The 14,795-nt window shown below is 36.3% G+C and overlaps 1 protein-coding gene across 2 annotated transcripts in view; it reads left to right on the top strand.

The window, feature by feature from the left end:
* RABL3 (RAB, member of RAS oncogene family like 3) overlaps positions 1 to 13,221 on the top strand; it is a 37,677-nt gene extending 24,456 nt beyond the window's left edge. The window contains exons 5-8 of one of the 2 annotated variants that reach the window (XM_003893984.4): positions 4,329 to 4,479; positions 8,666 to 8,737; positions 12,258 to 12,296; positions 12,862 to 13,221. In XM_003893984.4, the coding sequence (XP_003894033.1) occupies positions 4,329 to 4,479; positions 8,666 to 8,737; positions 12,258 to 12,296; positions 12,862 to 12,927 (328 nt within the window). In that variant the 3' untranslated portion in view covers positions 12,928 to 13,221. The other variant, XM_021934080.2, reaches the window with a different exon arrangement.
* Positions 13,222 to 14,795: the final 1,574 nt, after the last annotated feature.

Here is a 14,795-nt window from a genome sequence, read left to right as displayed (position 1 = left end):
CTTCATATGGTTTCACTTATTTTATATTTGTGCAACACCCAGTATGTGACTTGGGTGTTATCTCTGTTGTTTCAGTTTTCAGTGTCTTTGGTATGCTAAGGAGGATAAAATCTATGCATGCACAGCTTTGACAATGAGCTCAGGCATTCATGAACTACTTCATGGGGTTGCTTTCTCACACTTCACCCTCTCTGCAGTCTCTGCCATACTTTGTGATTTGCTGGGGCTCCCTTTTTTGGTCGCCAAGCCAAATTTTCTCATGCACTTGCACAACTGCACCTATGTCCAGGGCCAAGTGGTAGAAGGACAAAGAATAAAAGCAATGGGAATTTGCCCCACCATCTTGAGATACAGTTCTATCAATCGGAAAAATTTCCCTTCCTCTGTACTCATAAGCAGGGGTTCCCAACCCCTGGTCCATGGCCTGTTAGGAACCAGGCCACACAGTGAGAGGTGAGTGGCAGGTTAGTGGGCATTACCACCTCCTGTCAGATCAACAGAGGCGTTAGATTCTCATAGGAGCATGAATCCTATTGTGAACTGTGCCTGTGAGGGATATAGGTTGCAGGCTCCTTATGAGAATCTAATGCCTGGTGATCTGAGGTGGAACAGCTTCATCCTGAAACACCTGTCCATGGAAAAATTGTCTTCCATGAAACCAGTCCCTGGTACCAACAAGGTTGGGGACTGTTGTTGCTTTTGAGCATTCTGCTTGTGTTACCGCCTTTGCCACAACTATCATGAAATTGCTCAGAGGCTGGCTTACAACAGAAGGAAAAATATTGTATTTCTACGCTATCTCCAAGTATTCGGGAGCCCCCTTTCTTGTTTCATGAACCAGAACTGCAGGCCGCCTTCTGGAGTTTTCTGTTCGCACTTCTGAGTTTTAAGCTGAGTTGCATTCAGACAAGGGGATATGGAAGGGAACTGCTAATTCAATGGTTCTTCACATTGCGGTCTTCCTCAAGATGCTCACTATGAATTTTTCAGAGTCTTCAAATAGCCACTTCATGCATCCTGTCCAGGTTTTTTAGCTGCATTCACTGGGAAAGACAAAATAGAGTTTGCTTATTCTGTCTTACCTAGAACAGAACCCCATTTTCTATTTTTTGATTGAAGCAAGTCTTTCAAAGACTTTGTTTTCTGTGTGGAAGTCTAATTGTTATGTGAAACCTAAATGTAATATAAGTTTGAGTATATATATGTAGATTCCTGCAATACCTAATAAAGAATAAGCACAACTAATTTAAAACCTATATTTCAAAGCCTAGTTGATATTTCTTGTTTCCTATCTCAATTCCTTTCATCACTGATGTCTTCATTAACCTAGCTTGTTCTCTATTTTCTACTAAAATTTCTACTTAAGAAACTTATCTTTAAATTTAGGATTAGGAGACAGCATATTAATATCAGAAAGAAATCTGTATTTGTGTGAGGGAATTCAGTAAAAATTCTGTATCCATTTGCATTTTGACAGTACAGCTTCATTTTGATCCTATAGATAAACCTGCAAATGTATAAAACAACCTTAATACATTGGTGTGCTTTGTTGGTGCATTATTTTATAGCATCAAAAGATTTGGAAACAACCCTAGTGTCCGAGCAACAAAAGATTCATAGACTAAATAATGACATATCCACATACTGGAGTAGTATTCAACATTTGAAAAATAATCAGGAAGATCTCTATGAACTAAATTAGAAAGATCTACAAAGGGTACATTATTAGGTTTAACAAATCAAAATGCAGAGAATATATATCATATACCTTCTATTGTGTAAGAAAGGAAAGAAATAAGAATATGTATTTATATTTGGATAAAGAATCAGTGAAAAGATAAATAAGAAACTAACAAAAATGATAACCTATAGGGGGCCAGGGGAAACGGGTGGATGGGTGCAGTGGTAGGAGCAAGACTACTTAGCATATATATCTTTTATATCAGATTGAGTTTTTAGCCATATTTAAACAATTTAGATAAATGTTATGTGGTTTTTACCACAATAAATTTTAAATTTTTATTATAGAAAATTTTAAATGTATGTAAATACGAAGAATGGAAAATGAACTCCCATATACCTGTCACCTAGTTTCAACAATTATCAACATATAGCCAGTCTTGTTTCATCCATATCTCTACCTACTTTCTATCTTCTCCCACTCTCAACTGGATTATTTTGAACCAAATGTTAAAACATCCTATCATTTCATCCATATATACTTCAAAACATAAGGGCTTTTTTTTTTTTAACATGACAGCATATAATTATCACAGCCAAAACTTTAATAATAATTCTTTAATAACCAAATATTATTTTAATTTCCCCAATTGTCTCATAAATGTTGTAGTTGATTTTTTTGAAACAGTATCTAAATAAAGTCCTCTGATTGTATTTCGTTTCTTAAGAGTCAAATCTTAGGTTCTCCCTTCTTAGTTGTTTTTTTTCCAACCTCCTAGCAGTTTATTTGTAGAAGAAGATGGCTGTTTGTCTTGTACAGTTTCCTATATTCTGGATTTGCTGATTGTCTCCCTGTATTGTCTTTTAACCTTGTTTCTCTGAATTCTAAATCTTCTCTAAAGTGATAATTAAATATAGTGATCTGAAAGATGCAAGTTTTTTGTCTTTATTTTTCCACCCAGTATTACGCATATAATATGATACCTGGCTGTGTGTCTCTCTGTGATGTTAAGGAGTTATCAGCCTTATCCATCCATGATAAAGTCCTTCAGAAGGTTACCAGAAAAGATTTCAAGATTAAATTTTAAATTGGATGCTGCAAGTTTTATGAAAAAGATAAAAGGAAACCTAAAAAGAGAAATAAGAGAGCAAACTATATATGTATGCTTTATATGTGTCAATGTGCAAGGAATTGTGCAAGACTATGTGAGAGATGTATGTACATCAAAGATGGTATTTGATAGAAGATATGCAAAAATTTGTATGTGAGACAGAAGGAAACAGTCCTAAACAAAAGACACGCTCAAAACTTTATTCCCTAACAAAGCGAATTGCAGCTTTGAACCATGTCTCTTTAATTAGGGTTGCTGTTGGTATGAATAATCAAAGGTCTTGATCATGCTATTATTGACTTTGATGCAATAAATAGAATGGTAATATTTTTGTGAGATGGGAGGTTATATATTTAAAACAGTTGTGTTCTGAGGCTGAACAGTTTGTTGAGGCTCTGTAAGATTATTGTGAAGGACATAAATACTTAGTAACTTTGCCCCCTACCCCAATTTAGAATTTCTCTAAGAGAAAGAAAAGGTAGTGTTAAAGGAAGAAAAAAAGCTTTGCTCAACTGGGTTATAGTGATTGGATTATGCAATATTGATTTACTGTCATAAATTGTGCACAACCAGATTTTGCTGACTGTTGTAAATTGAGCTTATGATGTGTCAGAAATCCAAATCTGCTTTATTTCTAATATGTGAGTAGAATTTAAATTAATTCAACAGCAATGGCCTCTGTGTTCTTTTCAGTAATGAAAAGTTTAATTTACATCACCACTCTGTTCTTTGGATAAATAATTTTTTAAAAAAATAAGGATTATAATAGCCAGTGATCCAAGGCCACTAACCCTAAGTGATTCTTATTGCCCGTCCTCTATCTCCCATGGCTCTCATTTCAGGAAACAACTACTTGGTACTAAGTTCTTTCCTTTTACTATTCATTTTGCATTTCAGCTGTTTCCTTCCATTTCCATGTGTTTAACCCACCTTTCTCAGTCTATAGTATCACCTATATTTGATTTATTCTGGGTTTCAGCTTCCTTATTTCTATTTTCTTATTCTTCTTATTTCTTTACTATTCAGACAGAAATGTGTATTGTAGATACAGAGTTAATGCGTACCCCAAAAGGTACCCAAGAAGCTTGCCATTTTGTCTTGCAGCACACTATGCTAGGCTTTTGGGTTTTCGCTACACAGAGACTTAAATCCACTCTCTGCTTCTACTCTGAAACATTCCTGAGTTGTTATGTTAGCCTTAGAAGACAGAGCTACATTGGAAGTCAAGTCCACTGACTATAATATACTTGATGGGCACTTAGTTGTTCAATTATTCAGTATTATTCAACATTCAATAAAAACATGGGACCAAATTTTGAGAAGTTAGATGAATAGCTGGAATTTGATAGATGATGAGGATGGATTGATAAAAGAACAAGTAGATGGAAGAAGTTGGAAGGAAAGTGGATTTATAGGTGAAGGCAGCAAAAATCAGTTAATTTTCAGTAAAATAGTTTAAGTTAGTTGCATTTAAATATTACACATCTACATCAGAAAGGTAAATTCTCTTCACCTCTTCATTATTATTTATCACAGGGATTATGATCGAGAACAGTTTGCTGATAACCAAATACCGCTGTTGGTAATAGGGACTAAGCTGGACCAGATTCATGAAACAAAGCGCCATGAAGTTTTAACTAGGACTGCTTTCCTGGCTGAGGATTTCAATCCAGAAGAAATTAATTTGGTGTGTATTTTCACTAATGCATGCTTGTATTATTATCACATAAAGACAAAACTAAAGACATGTTCAAATTATATATTCTAGTGAAAGAAACTTTATACTTGAAATCAGGCTTTTTGGATTCTAGTCCAAAATGTAGTCAAGATTGGAATCAACATATCTAGACTGAGAGATGTGCACAGTCACTTCAGCCTTTTATGTTGATCTGTTGGAATGTTCCAACTTTATTCTATGAATAATTTAAATCATGGGCTTCTTTTTTTGAGACAGTCTCGCTCTGTCGCCCAGACTGGAGTGCAGTGGCGTGATCTCAGCTCGCTGCAAACTCTACCTACTGGGTTCAAGCAATTATCATGCCTAGGCCACCCGAGTAGCTGGGATTACAGGCATATACCACCATGTCCAGCTAATTTTTAAAATATTTTTAGTAGTGATGGGGTTTTGCCATGTTGCCCAGGCTAGTCTTGAACTCCTGACTGCCAGGGATTTGCCCACCTTGACCTCCCAAAGTGCTGGGATTACAGGCGTGAGCCACTGCACCTGGTCCATGGACTTTTTCTTGAGAAAGTTTTTAAAAATCACACCAAAATTAAAATAAATTGATTAAAGTGGCATTATAAGTTTATTATTATTGCTTGTAAAAAGCCTCTTAGCTTCTTAAACTACAAATTTTACCTTAAAGGGCAACCTAACAGATACATGAAAAAATTACAAACTTTAAACTAGGAGTGCTTCATAAGGACTAATTTATGTACACTTATGCATATATAGAGGATTGAGTCCCTTGATAAGATAACTAGCTCAATTAGAACTGAGTGCTTAAAAAAGCTAAGAAATGGTTGTCATGTAAGCCTGTTAGGATCCCAGAAAAAGATCCTGGCCAGCAACTTCAGTCATGGTCATGTTGTTGTTCACAAATAGGATTTCTGCAACTGTGCACTGGCATTCCAGAAATGCAGTGGTGGTGGTGTAATAGTACTAGTGACCAACATTTGTTGAGCACTTAGGGGTTGAAAACTGTTTTAGTTATTTACATATATGATCTCACATACATCATCTTCACAATCAACTCTATAAGACAGATACTATTACTGTCCTCTTCTTAATGATGAAGACAAGAAGGAGAGAGGTAACAAGACCAAGGAAGGTTACCCAGGTCAAATGGGGTATTCAGATTCAGAGCCTGTGCTCTACAGTTAAGCCTCTTTTCCACTTAATTAATCCTTCAACTCACCTTGAGAATTTGGCGGCTGAAAAATCTCGTAGAAATCATCTAGACCAACAGTTACCCAAATCGGATTGTGTATTTATATTACCAATAGTACCTATGGAAAATTTTGAATAACTGCCCCACAGCTGGAGCTTTTTATTCATAAAGCCTGGCAGGAGGACCAGGAATCTGTAGTTCTAACAAATAACTCAGGTGATTCTGATGCCTTGTTCTGTGAATCAACGTTTGTGAACACTGCTTGGTTCAGCCCCACCTCTACCCCCAGCTTCTGCCTATCATTCCATTGTTTTTTACATTCTGCTTTGCAGTGGAGAGCCCCTTATTTTTCTCAGCTGCCACAATGGAATATTGATGGGCATATCCCAGGTAGTCAGCACTGAACCATGATATTCCAAAGGATTCTTGCTATATAGATATACAATATTCTTGTTGAAGAAGTGCTGAGATTACTTTGAACATTATTTCCAAAGGGAAATTTACCATTGAAAACACTTAATTTGTTCCAGTGCTTACTTTTAATATATTTTAGAATGTATCTGTTTCTAGTGCTTGTGGGTTTCTGTGATAATTGCCTGTGTGTCTGTGTGTGTCTGTGTGTGTGTGTTATTCCTACTTGCCTTACAAAGCCAAGGCCTTCTTTTAACTGTAAGTCAGATGTAAAGGTACTCAGTTAGTGAGACTTCAGCACACACAGTCCCCAAAGAGTTCAAATATAACATGTTTTTGGCCTTTATCAGTGTACAGCTTCAAGAACACAGCACAAATAAGACTAGGAGAGGTTCGGAGAATGAAGGGAGGAAAAAATGAGGAAGAAGATTGAATATGAGAGTTTCAAAAAGAAATAGCCATCAAAAAGATTCAGCAATTAAATATAAAGCCTCAAATAAAAACTAATGTAACAATATTAGTGCTAACATCAGTTACTGTATAAATTTACTTGAAACTGTAGAAAAGTAAGAATTAACAAATGTATACATCAAAGGTGGAATCAAAGTTAATAAATAACTGCCTGAATAAATGCAAATTGTTTAAATTACAAATAGGTGAACGATTACTTATTTTCTAAAATCCTGTTAGGCTTATTGTACCCTGTAAAAAATTTTCTCTGTTATGTATTTACTTTGAAGTGATCATATTGAAGTATCTTCCCTGGTTAATAGTCCTTTCTCAAGCTCAGACAAGCTATTTGGAGCTATTAATTTTCAGACTTTTCCCTCAGCCATGATAAATGGCAGATGACTCTTTCAGCTCTAAATTTCTTATCCCAAAAATCATAGTGTTTCTCTAGGCTGCTCAACCTGAAATTATGGTACCATAGAATTAAGGTTTTGGGGGTGTGTTTTTGTTTGCTTTAGTTTTTGTATATAGTACTTCAGCTCTATTTAGAATTGTCTCAAACTTTTGACATTCTGATGACTAGCTAATCAATATCTATTTTATAAAACGTTTCTACCACAGGTCTAAGGTGTGTCTTATATGCCCCAATTGCTGTAGAAATGTGTTCAAACACTATTTCAAATACCATAGTTTGTGCAATGATGTTTCAGTCTATGTAATCCATATGTGGAATTATCTTTATTATGGTAAGTGCTTGTTGTGCTTGAAAATTCACTCTGCTAGCATTTTCTTAGATTGAAGAGAGAAGGACTAATGTTCTACTACCCACTGTATCCAGGTATGGATTATTTAATTTTTCACAAAAATCCCATCAGATAAAATATTGTTATCCCCATTCCACAAATCAGTAAGCCCAAATTTAAAGGTTTAGTTACCTAACCAATGTTACACAGAGTAGAAATGTTGGAATAGGTATTCCGATTTAGAGCTTGCTGGCTTTGAAGACCCCTGATTTCTAGTACTCTGTGATCTTTGACAACTTTGTTGTAGCCTCTCTTTTTTGTAGTTTTGGAGAATGTATTATAATTTCTGGCCAAAATTTAAAATGTGAGCCTTGGAATGTTGCATATGAATAAAATAGGAGGCTTCATTAGAAAGGAATCCTGTGGGCCTGGAGATTACAAAAACAGAATAAATGTAACAACAGTAATTTTAGTAATTTCTAGGGGCACAGAGGGTGTATAGCTAAAAGATAAAATTTCATGCTTGGAAAGGAGCTTACATGGTAGCCCTTATAGTTTGGTCTTAGGTACATTTCAGGTAAAAATCAAAGTACTCTATCTCACAAGGTGACAAGTCAATAGTGACAAGCAAAAAACAAAACAGCTACACTGGGATTCCATCGAATAGTAGGCCTTTTAAGGTTTTAAAGTTATTGTAATGATTAATGTTCCAGATCGTTCTGTCCCTTCTGGGCCCATTTTTTTTCCCTATAAAAAACTTCCATCCAAGAGTAGTAATATATCTTTATTATCAAACGATAGTAGTAGATGTTTATTACCAAAAATAATATATCTTTGTGGCCTACCAAAAGATGTAGTACCTTGCATCCAAAGAGAAATCCTTGGCAATTGTTCTGTTTGTTCTTTGCGCCTCTAAATCCTTATTTTCATGCTTTCTGCAGTTCATATGAACTGCATGGTACTAAATTAGTTGAGCACTGGTGAATAACGAGTACAAAAGTGAAACGCTTACTGTTTTTTATGGCTGTCTCTCTGGTTTTCAGGGTAAATGTAGGTAGGTCACTCCATTAGTACCTTGGTTTTGTTATTAGTAAAATATTAGTAATCTTGTCTTCCTCTGTGAATTATTTGATGATGAATACATTGATTTGATATACTCTAAAATTGTTTAAATGACAAAGATTAAGTGACCGTATTTTCCTTTAGTACTTTCCTCCTTGCTTTGTGCACCATAATTTGAAAATTATTTGAATATTTTACGAGAGTATTATACCTAACAGTATTATGCCTATAGAAATGTGCAACAGGATGAGTTATGAATAGCAAAGAGCTTGGGTTTCCTAACTTTCACTTGTGGATCTTATGTTTTATCTTCTAGGACTGCACAAATCCACGGTACTTAGCTGCAGGTTCTTCCAATGCTGTCAAGCTCAGTAGGTTTTTTGATAAGGTAATGGCTTCAATTAAGTTATTTTTAAACTTAATTTATATATTATGAGAGTTTAAAATTTTTTTGTAGAATCCTGTGACCCTTTATTTTTTTTGTCCAAAATTTCACAGCCTGACTAATACTTGTTTTGGTCTCTCTTATCTGTTGGTATAATTGCCCAAGGCCTGCTGACATATTTATTCCATCACCAGTGTTCTCTAAGTAAAGGGTAAAAGCTACTGGATTGAAATGGGGGTTTTAAAAAGATATCTAGTTCCTCTCCTTAAAATAATTTCTATTTACCCATTTTCTAGCTCTCTTTTTCACTTATTCACCCTCCCACCCACATAAAGGCACTGAACTGAGGAGATTCTGCTTAAAGCCCTGAGTTCTTTTTGCTCTCCCAGCTGTTAATATTCTCCACATAAATGTTACTGTTACCTTTTAAGGTAATGTCGTCTTCTAGATTTCCTAGTGTTTCCCTCTCAGAAATATTTGCATTCCAATTATTGACTCTCTGCTAACATCATTTTATTGTCCTCAACTGGAAGGAAAATGTAGAATGACTCAGCATACTGGTAAATTTGAGCACTGTTTGTCTTTCCTTCACAAGGCCATACAACTGCATTGCACATAGTATTGACCAAGTTTAAGTTGTTTGCCCAATGCTGACATTGCATAGTAAGGTAAAATAGGATCTTTCTGCCTGTATTATTGAAAAAGGTTAACTCCTGTGTTATATTTCTTTTTAAGTGACATCTCCTAAGAAGATCATCTTCCCCATAGCTCTTCTTTAGCAATCATTTTTTTCTTTTAACTGTTTAGGGATTTAATATTTGGCCCTTTTGTTCAGCATTAGATAAGCCCCAGGTTTAGTTAATTTGGGATTTAATATTCGGCCTTTTTGTCAGCATTAGATAAGCTCCAGTACCCTCCTCGATTAATATTAGGCCACTAGGAAAATTTTGCCTCACTGCAAAACTTCTTAACTGGTATGTGGCAAATAGGGTACAGATGTGCCTAGATACTGATTTCCCTCAATTCTCAGAGCAGCCAGAGCCCTCAGGGTGGGGGTTGGGTGATTGGCAGCCTCTTCCATTTTCCCCAGTGTGCTGTGCAAATATTAGCATTTTCTACGTGTGCCATGACATGAAAAATGTTGTGCAGCACTGCAAGGAGCCAGATTTTCTCTCCACATTGCTTTCAAACTTAAAATGTAAGAATTTCCATTTGGTTTAGATCCGTGGCCGCATCAATACAAAATTTTGTCCCCTATGAGCAACATCTTACAGATCTGCCCTGACCTGGGAAGATCCCACAGTATGTTGTTTAAATTTAAATTTTTATTAGTTCTAAAATTAAAAAATAAGATATACTAAATTACATCCTAGAGAAACTGGATTATTGACTGGTAAAATCCAAGTTGTCAGGCAAGGCTTTATTTTTTAAAAAATCAGGAGTACACGCTGCAAGTCAGGGGTAAAGAATTATGACCAAAACCAAAAAGGTAACTTCTCTTTTTATTGCCTGAATCACAACAAAATGTATGTGGGTTAGGAGGTTGGCCAGACCTCCAGACTGAGGTGGTTGCCTGAAATCAAAGGAGCTGACAACCAAATTTCACCCAGTTTCTATACATCAGTTCTTCCAGAATTTAGCATAAAGATTTCTTCTCCTTCTAGGCACAGTGCCTCACGCCTGTAATCCCAACACTTTGGGAGGCCAAGGCGGGCGGATCACAAGGTCAGGAGATTGAGACCATCCTGGCTAGCACAGTGAAACCCCATCTCTACTAAAAACACAAAAAATTAGCTGGGCGCGGTGGTGGGCACCTGTAGTCCCAGCTACTCGGGAGGCTGAGGCAGGAGAATGGCGTGAACCCGGGAGGCGGAGCTTGCAGTGAGCCGAGTTCGTGCCACTGCCCTCCAGCAGCCTGGGTGACAGAGCAAGACTCCATCTCAAAAAAAAAAAAAGATTTCTTCTCCAAAAGGAAGTCTAACTCCTTCTAATAGTAACTCCTCACACTCCAGAATAATCAGATTTTCCTGTCCTGCCATAGACAGGAAAGGGAATCAGTCTCCTTCTTGGTTTTTGTGGGATTGTTTTAAGATGTACACTAATGATAAACCAACTTTTCTACCTCTGGGGTAAGTGAATGCAACTTTGCCCTGGTGTCTTGTGGCTAAAAATAATCTAGCTATAGTCTTCAAGACAGCAAGAATCTGAATGAATCGCTGTCGTACCAGAGAGAGCAAGCTGGCCTTGGCCTTAGAAGAACATGCTCTGTTCTAATTCAGAGGAACTCTTAGCTGCGTAATTTCAGATTTGAATGTCTTAGAGTTCATCTCCAGCTGATCTGTATCATTATCCGATTAACTTTTCTTATCACAGCAGGTCTGTGTAAAGGAAATACAGATACTCCTCAACTTGCAATAGGGTTATATTTCAGTAAACCCCATGTAAATTGGAAATGTTGTTAGTCAAAAATACATTGATTACACCTAACTTACCAAGCATCAGAGCTTAGCCTAGCCTTCCTTAAACATGCTCAGAACACTTACGTTAGCCTACAGTTGGGCAGAATCATCTAACACAAGCCTATTTTATTAAAAAGTTGTGAATGACTCGTGTAATTTATTGAATACTATACTGAAAGTGAAAAAAATGCCTATTGTATGGGCACTCAAAGTACAGTTTCTACTGAGTGCATGTTGCTTTCACACCACCATAAAGTAAAAAAATCGTAGTCAAGCCATCCTAAATCAGAGACATTTATAATACTTCCTCTGTAACCACTGCAGTTTTTGAAGTGTCAGAACAGAATTTATTTTTCTTGAAACTGTTTTTCATCATCTGAAAACATAGTGCTCTTTAGTGTTCACAGCAGTTTGGGGAAAAAAAATGAAAACATGGTGTTCTTAAACTCATTACATTTGAACATATATTTTGAGGGTTTCTTTTCAATAATGGTGATGAATTTGTGCAGGTACATCTACTACTTGAACTTGTTTTTTCTACAACAGTCATTAGACTGCTTTTGATGTTGTGTCATCTGTCTATATTGAGGACATATAGAATTTTTCACCACTTACTATAGGGATGTGGTGGTTTGCTATGTTAAACAGTCCCCTCTTTAAGAAATAGACAAGACTATTGTAGCAGGCAAGTGCTTTTTTTATCTTATGGATTCTGGTTAGTACCTTTTGGGACTGACTGCTAGGAAACTTAGAGTCAGATTTGCTGCCATACTCTAAGAATTGCATGGGTTCTTATGTCATTCTGTCATTATTTAGTTTTTGTTATTTATTTATTTTTTGATCTATCATTAATGCGTTTTGGAATGAGGCAGGCTTCTGTGGAAATACTCCCACAGTTCTGATCTAATTAACACCAGATTTTTAGCTCACTCTACTACATGTCTACTGCTGTGGAAAAGATTCTTAGTTTGGATATATTCCTTTTAGTACCATTAGTGGTTGTTTCAGTTAGCCACTTTTTGCAGGTATGTGTGCTAAGCTTTTAAAATCTTTGTTTTTCACAGGTCATAGAGAAGAGATACTTTTTAAGAGAAGGTAATCAGGTTGGTATCTATCTTTTCTTGATAAAATAGATTCTTAAATTTAGATAGGTGATTTCCAAATTTAAGTTCAGAAGTAGTTTTAAAAAGTTGGGAAAAGCCCTTTGTAGGCACAAGCAACTGATTTCCTTCTATCCTGTTAAATACAAAAGGGGAAAATCAGAACAAAGAGAAAATAAGGATCTAGGAAACAAGAATAATCTAGAAATAAGATTGTGTTATAAAATAGAAGAAGAAAATAATTTGCTTGGGACTCCAAGAGTATACATTCAGGGTCTGTCACAATACAAATAATTTATATAAAAGTCTAGTAGGTATTATGAGATTTACCTTCATTCTTTCTGATTTAGATGACACTATCACCAATTTGTTGGCAAATGTTTTCCATTTTGGTAAAATTTATTTTTATTATTTAATCTGTGGCTTTCTGAGTAAAACCTCAGAAAGCTGGTTTTTTTTTAAGGAACAACACGCTGCCATACAGAAATGGAAAAGAAGGGAAAAATTACTATTAGTATTTGAACTTTTATTGCTTGAGACTTAATATAATTATCTTTCTTGCCTACAGATTCCAGGCTTTCCTGATCGGAAAAGATTCGGGGCAGGAACATTAAAGAGCCTTCATTATGACTGAGTTACACTCATCCTTTGGAAGAGTTAGCAAGCAGTGGCAGTTTTTCACAGCTTTCCTCTTGCTGTGTTCAGTTATTACCATCACAGCCTTTTAATGAAATCATCTTAAATGCTACCCTTCAGCCTCACCCTTTAATGGAAAAATGATAGGAAGTGACAACACGGGAGGTCCAAACTTTGTCCCTGTTCTCTGTGTTCCTTACCTTTCTGTCCCTGTGTATAGACTATGTAAAAGCCTTGTGGAAATATGAGATGTTGTCAAAATGATGCAGTAAATGAGCAATGACAGTGTACTGCAGAGAAAATTTACTCTTGCCTACAACGGGAGGGTTTTTACGGGTCTGTACTTTTTCCCCACACATTGCTGAAAGCTTAATTAAGTACTTCAAAAATGTATCTCCATTGTTTTACCTTCTTGAGGGAAAAGGCCTTGTTAACCAGACCTGAGTTGTCCACCCCAAACAATCTTTGTCATTTTCAAAGATGCAAGATCGTGTTATTTGTCTCCACCCTCGTCACACACAGGAATGCCTAATAATATCTACCCTTGGCTTCCTCTTCTCTCCTTTGCAAATGGCTCAGTGACTGGAAGAGGTGGACTGATAGCCAGAGTTAAATATAAATACAAATTAATAATACATAGAGAACAGCAATACCAGAAAAAAAGAATTCTGGTAAAATGATGTGAAAAAATTGGCAACTCCCTCACTCTTAAGGTTGTTGCTGTATGCAATCTAGGCTTTCTGTTTGGAAATAGGTAGGGCAAAATCTAATACCTGCACAAGGGCAATGAGAGAGATGTACAGCCTCCTCTCCATTTTTTTTTTTAAGGAAAAGTCAACTGAAATGTCCCTTAGCTATAGTCAGAAAACTAAGAATATTATTCTTGTGTCAACAATGTATTTATGGAGAGAAGTAAAAATAAGTTTCACAGCAACACATTTACATGAATTATGAACTAGGATTCTTGGATTTCATAATCACTCCAAAGCTTTTTGGGGGTGGGGTGTGTGTGTGTGTGTGTATGTGTGTGTGTCCATAATTGTTCATCATTTTTTTAACCTATCTTTTTGCTTGCTTAATCTTCTCTGCCCCAGTTCTTCCTTAGTATGTGAATTTGATTTCTAAAAACAATTTATTCAACACTTTATCACTCATATTCTCTCTCTGGCTCTGCTGCAGGTCTGCACTCCTGATTTTGCTCCATACTTTTAAATAATAATAATAAATATACAGTTTTCATTTCTCATTTAAAACCTAGGTAGAAAACACCAAATTCACTTTCTATTCCATTTTAATTAGGTTTCAGAAGTACCTTGGAAATCAAGGTGTGCTGCAAGAGAATATTAAAATAAGAATGTTAGAGAGTCCTTTTAGAAAGGCGGTCTTGGGAATTTGGAAAAGGATTTTTTTTTTTTAATTATACTTTAAGTTCTAGGGTACATGTGCATAACGTGCAGGTTTGTTACATATGTATACTTGTGCCATGTTGGTGTGCGCACCCATCAACTCGTCAGCACCCATCAACTCGTCATTTACATCAGGTATAACTTCCAATGCAATCCCTCCCCCCTCCCCCCTCCCCGTGATAGGCCCCAGTGTGTGATGTTCCCCTGCCTGAGTCCAAGTGATCTCATTGTTCAGTTCCCACCTATGAGTGAGAACATGCGGTGTTTGGTTTTCTGTTCTTGCGATAGTTTGCTGAGAATGATGGTTTCCAGCTGCATCCATGTCCCTACAAAGGACACAAACTCATCCTTTTTTATGGCTTTTTTAAAGCAGCTTTCATCAGCTAGACTGTTCTCCAGCCTTTCTTTACTTCCTCTTTGAAAGGACATAGCCCTGGTTTCTTTTTGACACAAAGGAAAG

This window comes from Papio anubis, chromosome 2, assembly GCF_008728515.1.
Source record: "Papio anubis isolate 15944 chromosome 2, Panubis1.0, whole genome shotgun sequence".
In the NCBI taxonomy this organism is placed as follows: domain Eukaryota; kingdom Metazoa; phylum Chordata; class Mammalia; order Primates; family Cercopithecidae; genus Papio; species Papio anubis.
The sequence above is the reverse complement of the archived record's forward strand: the minus strand, read 5'-3'. Positions and strand labels throughout refer to the sequence as shown.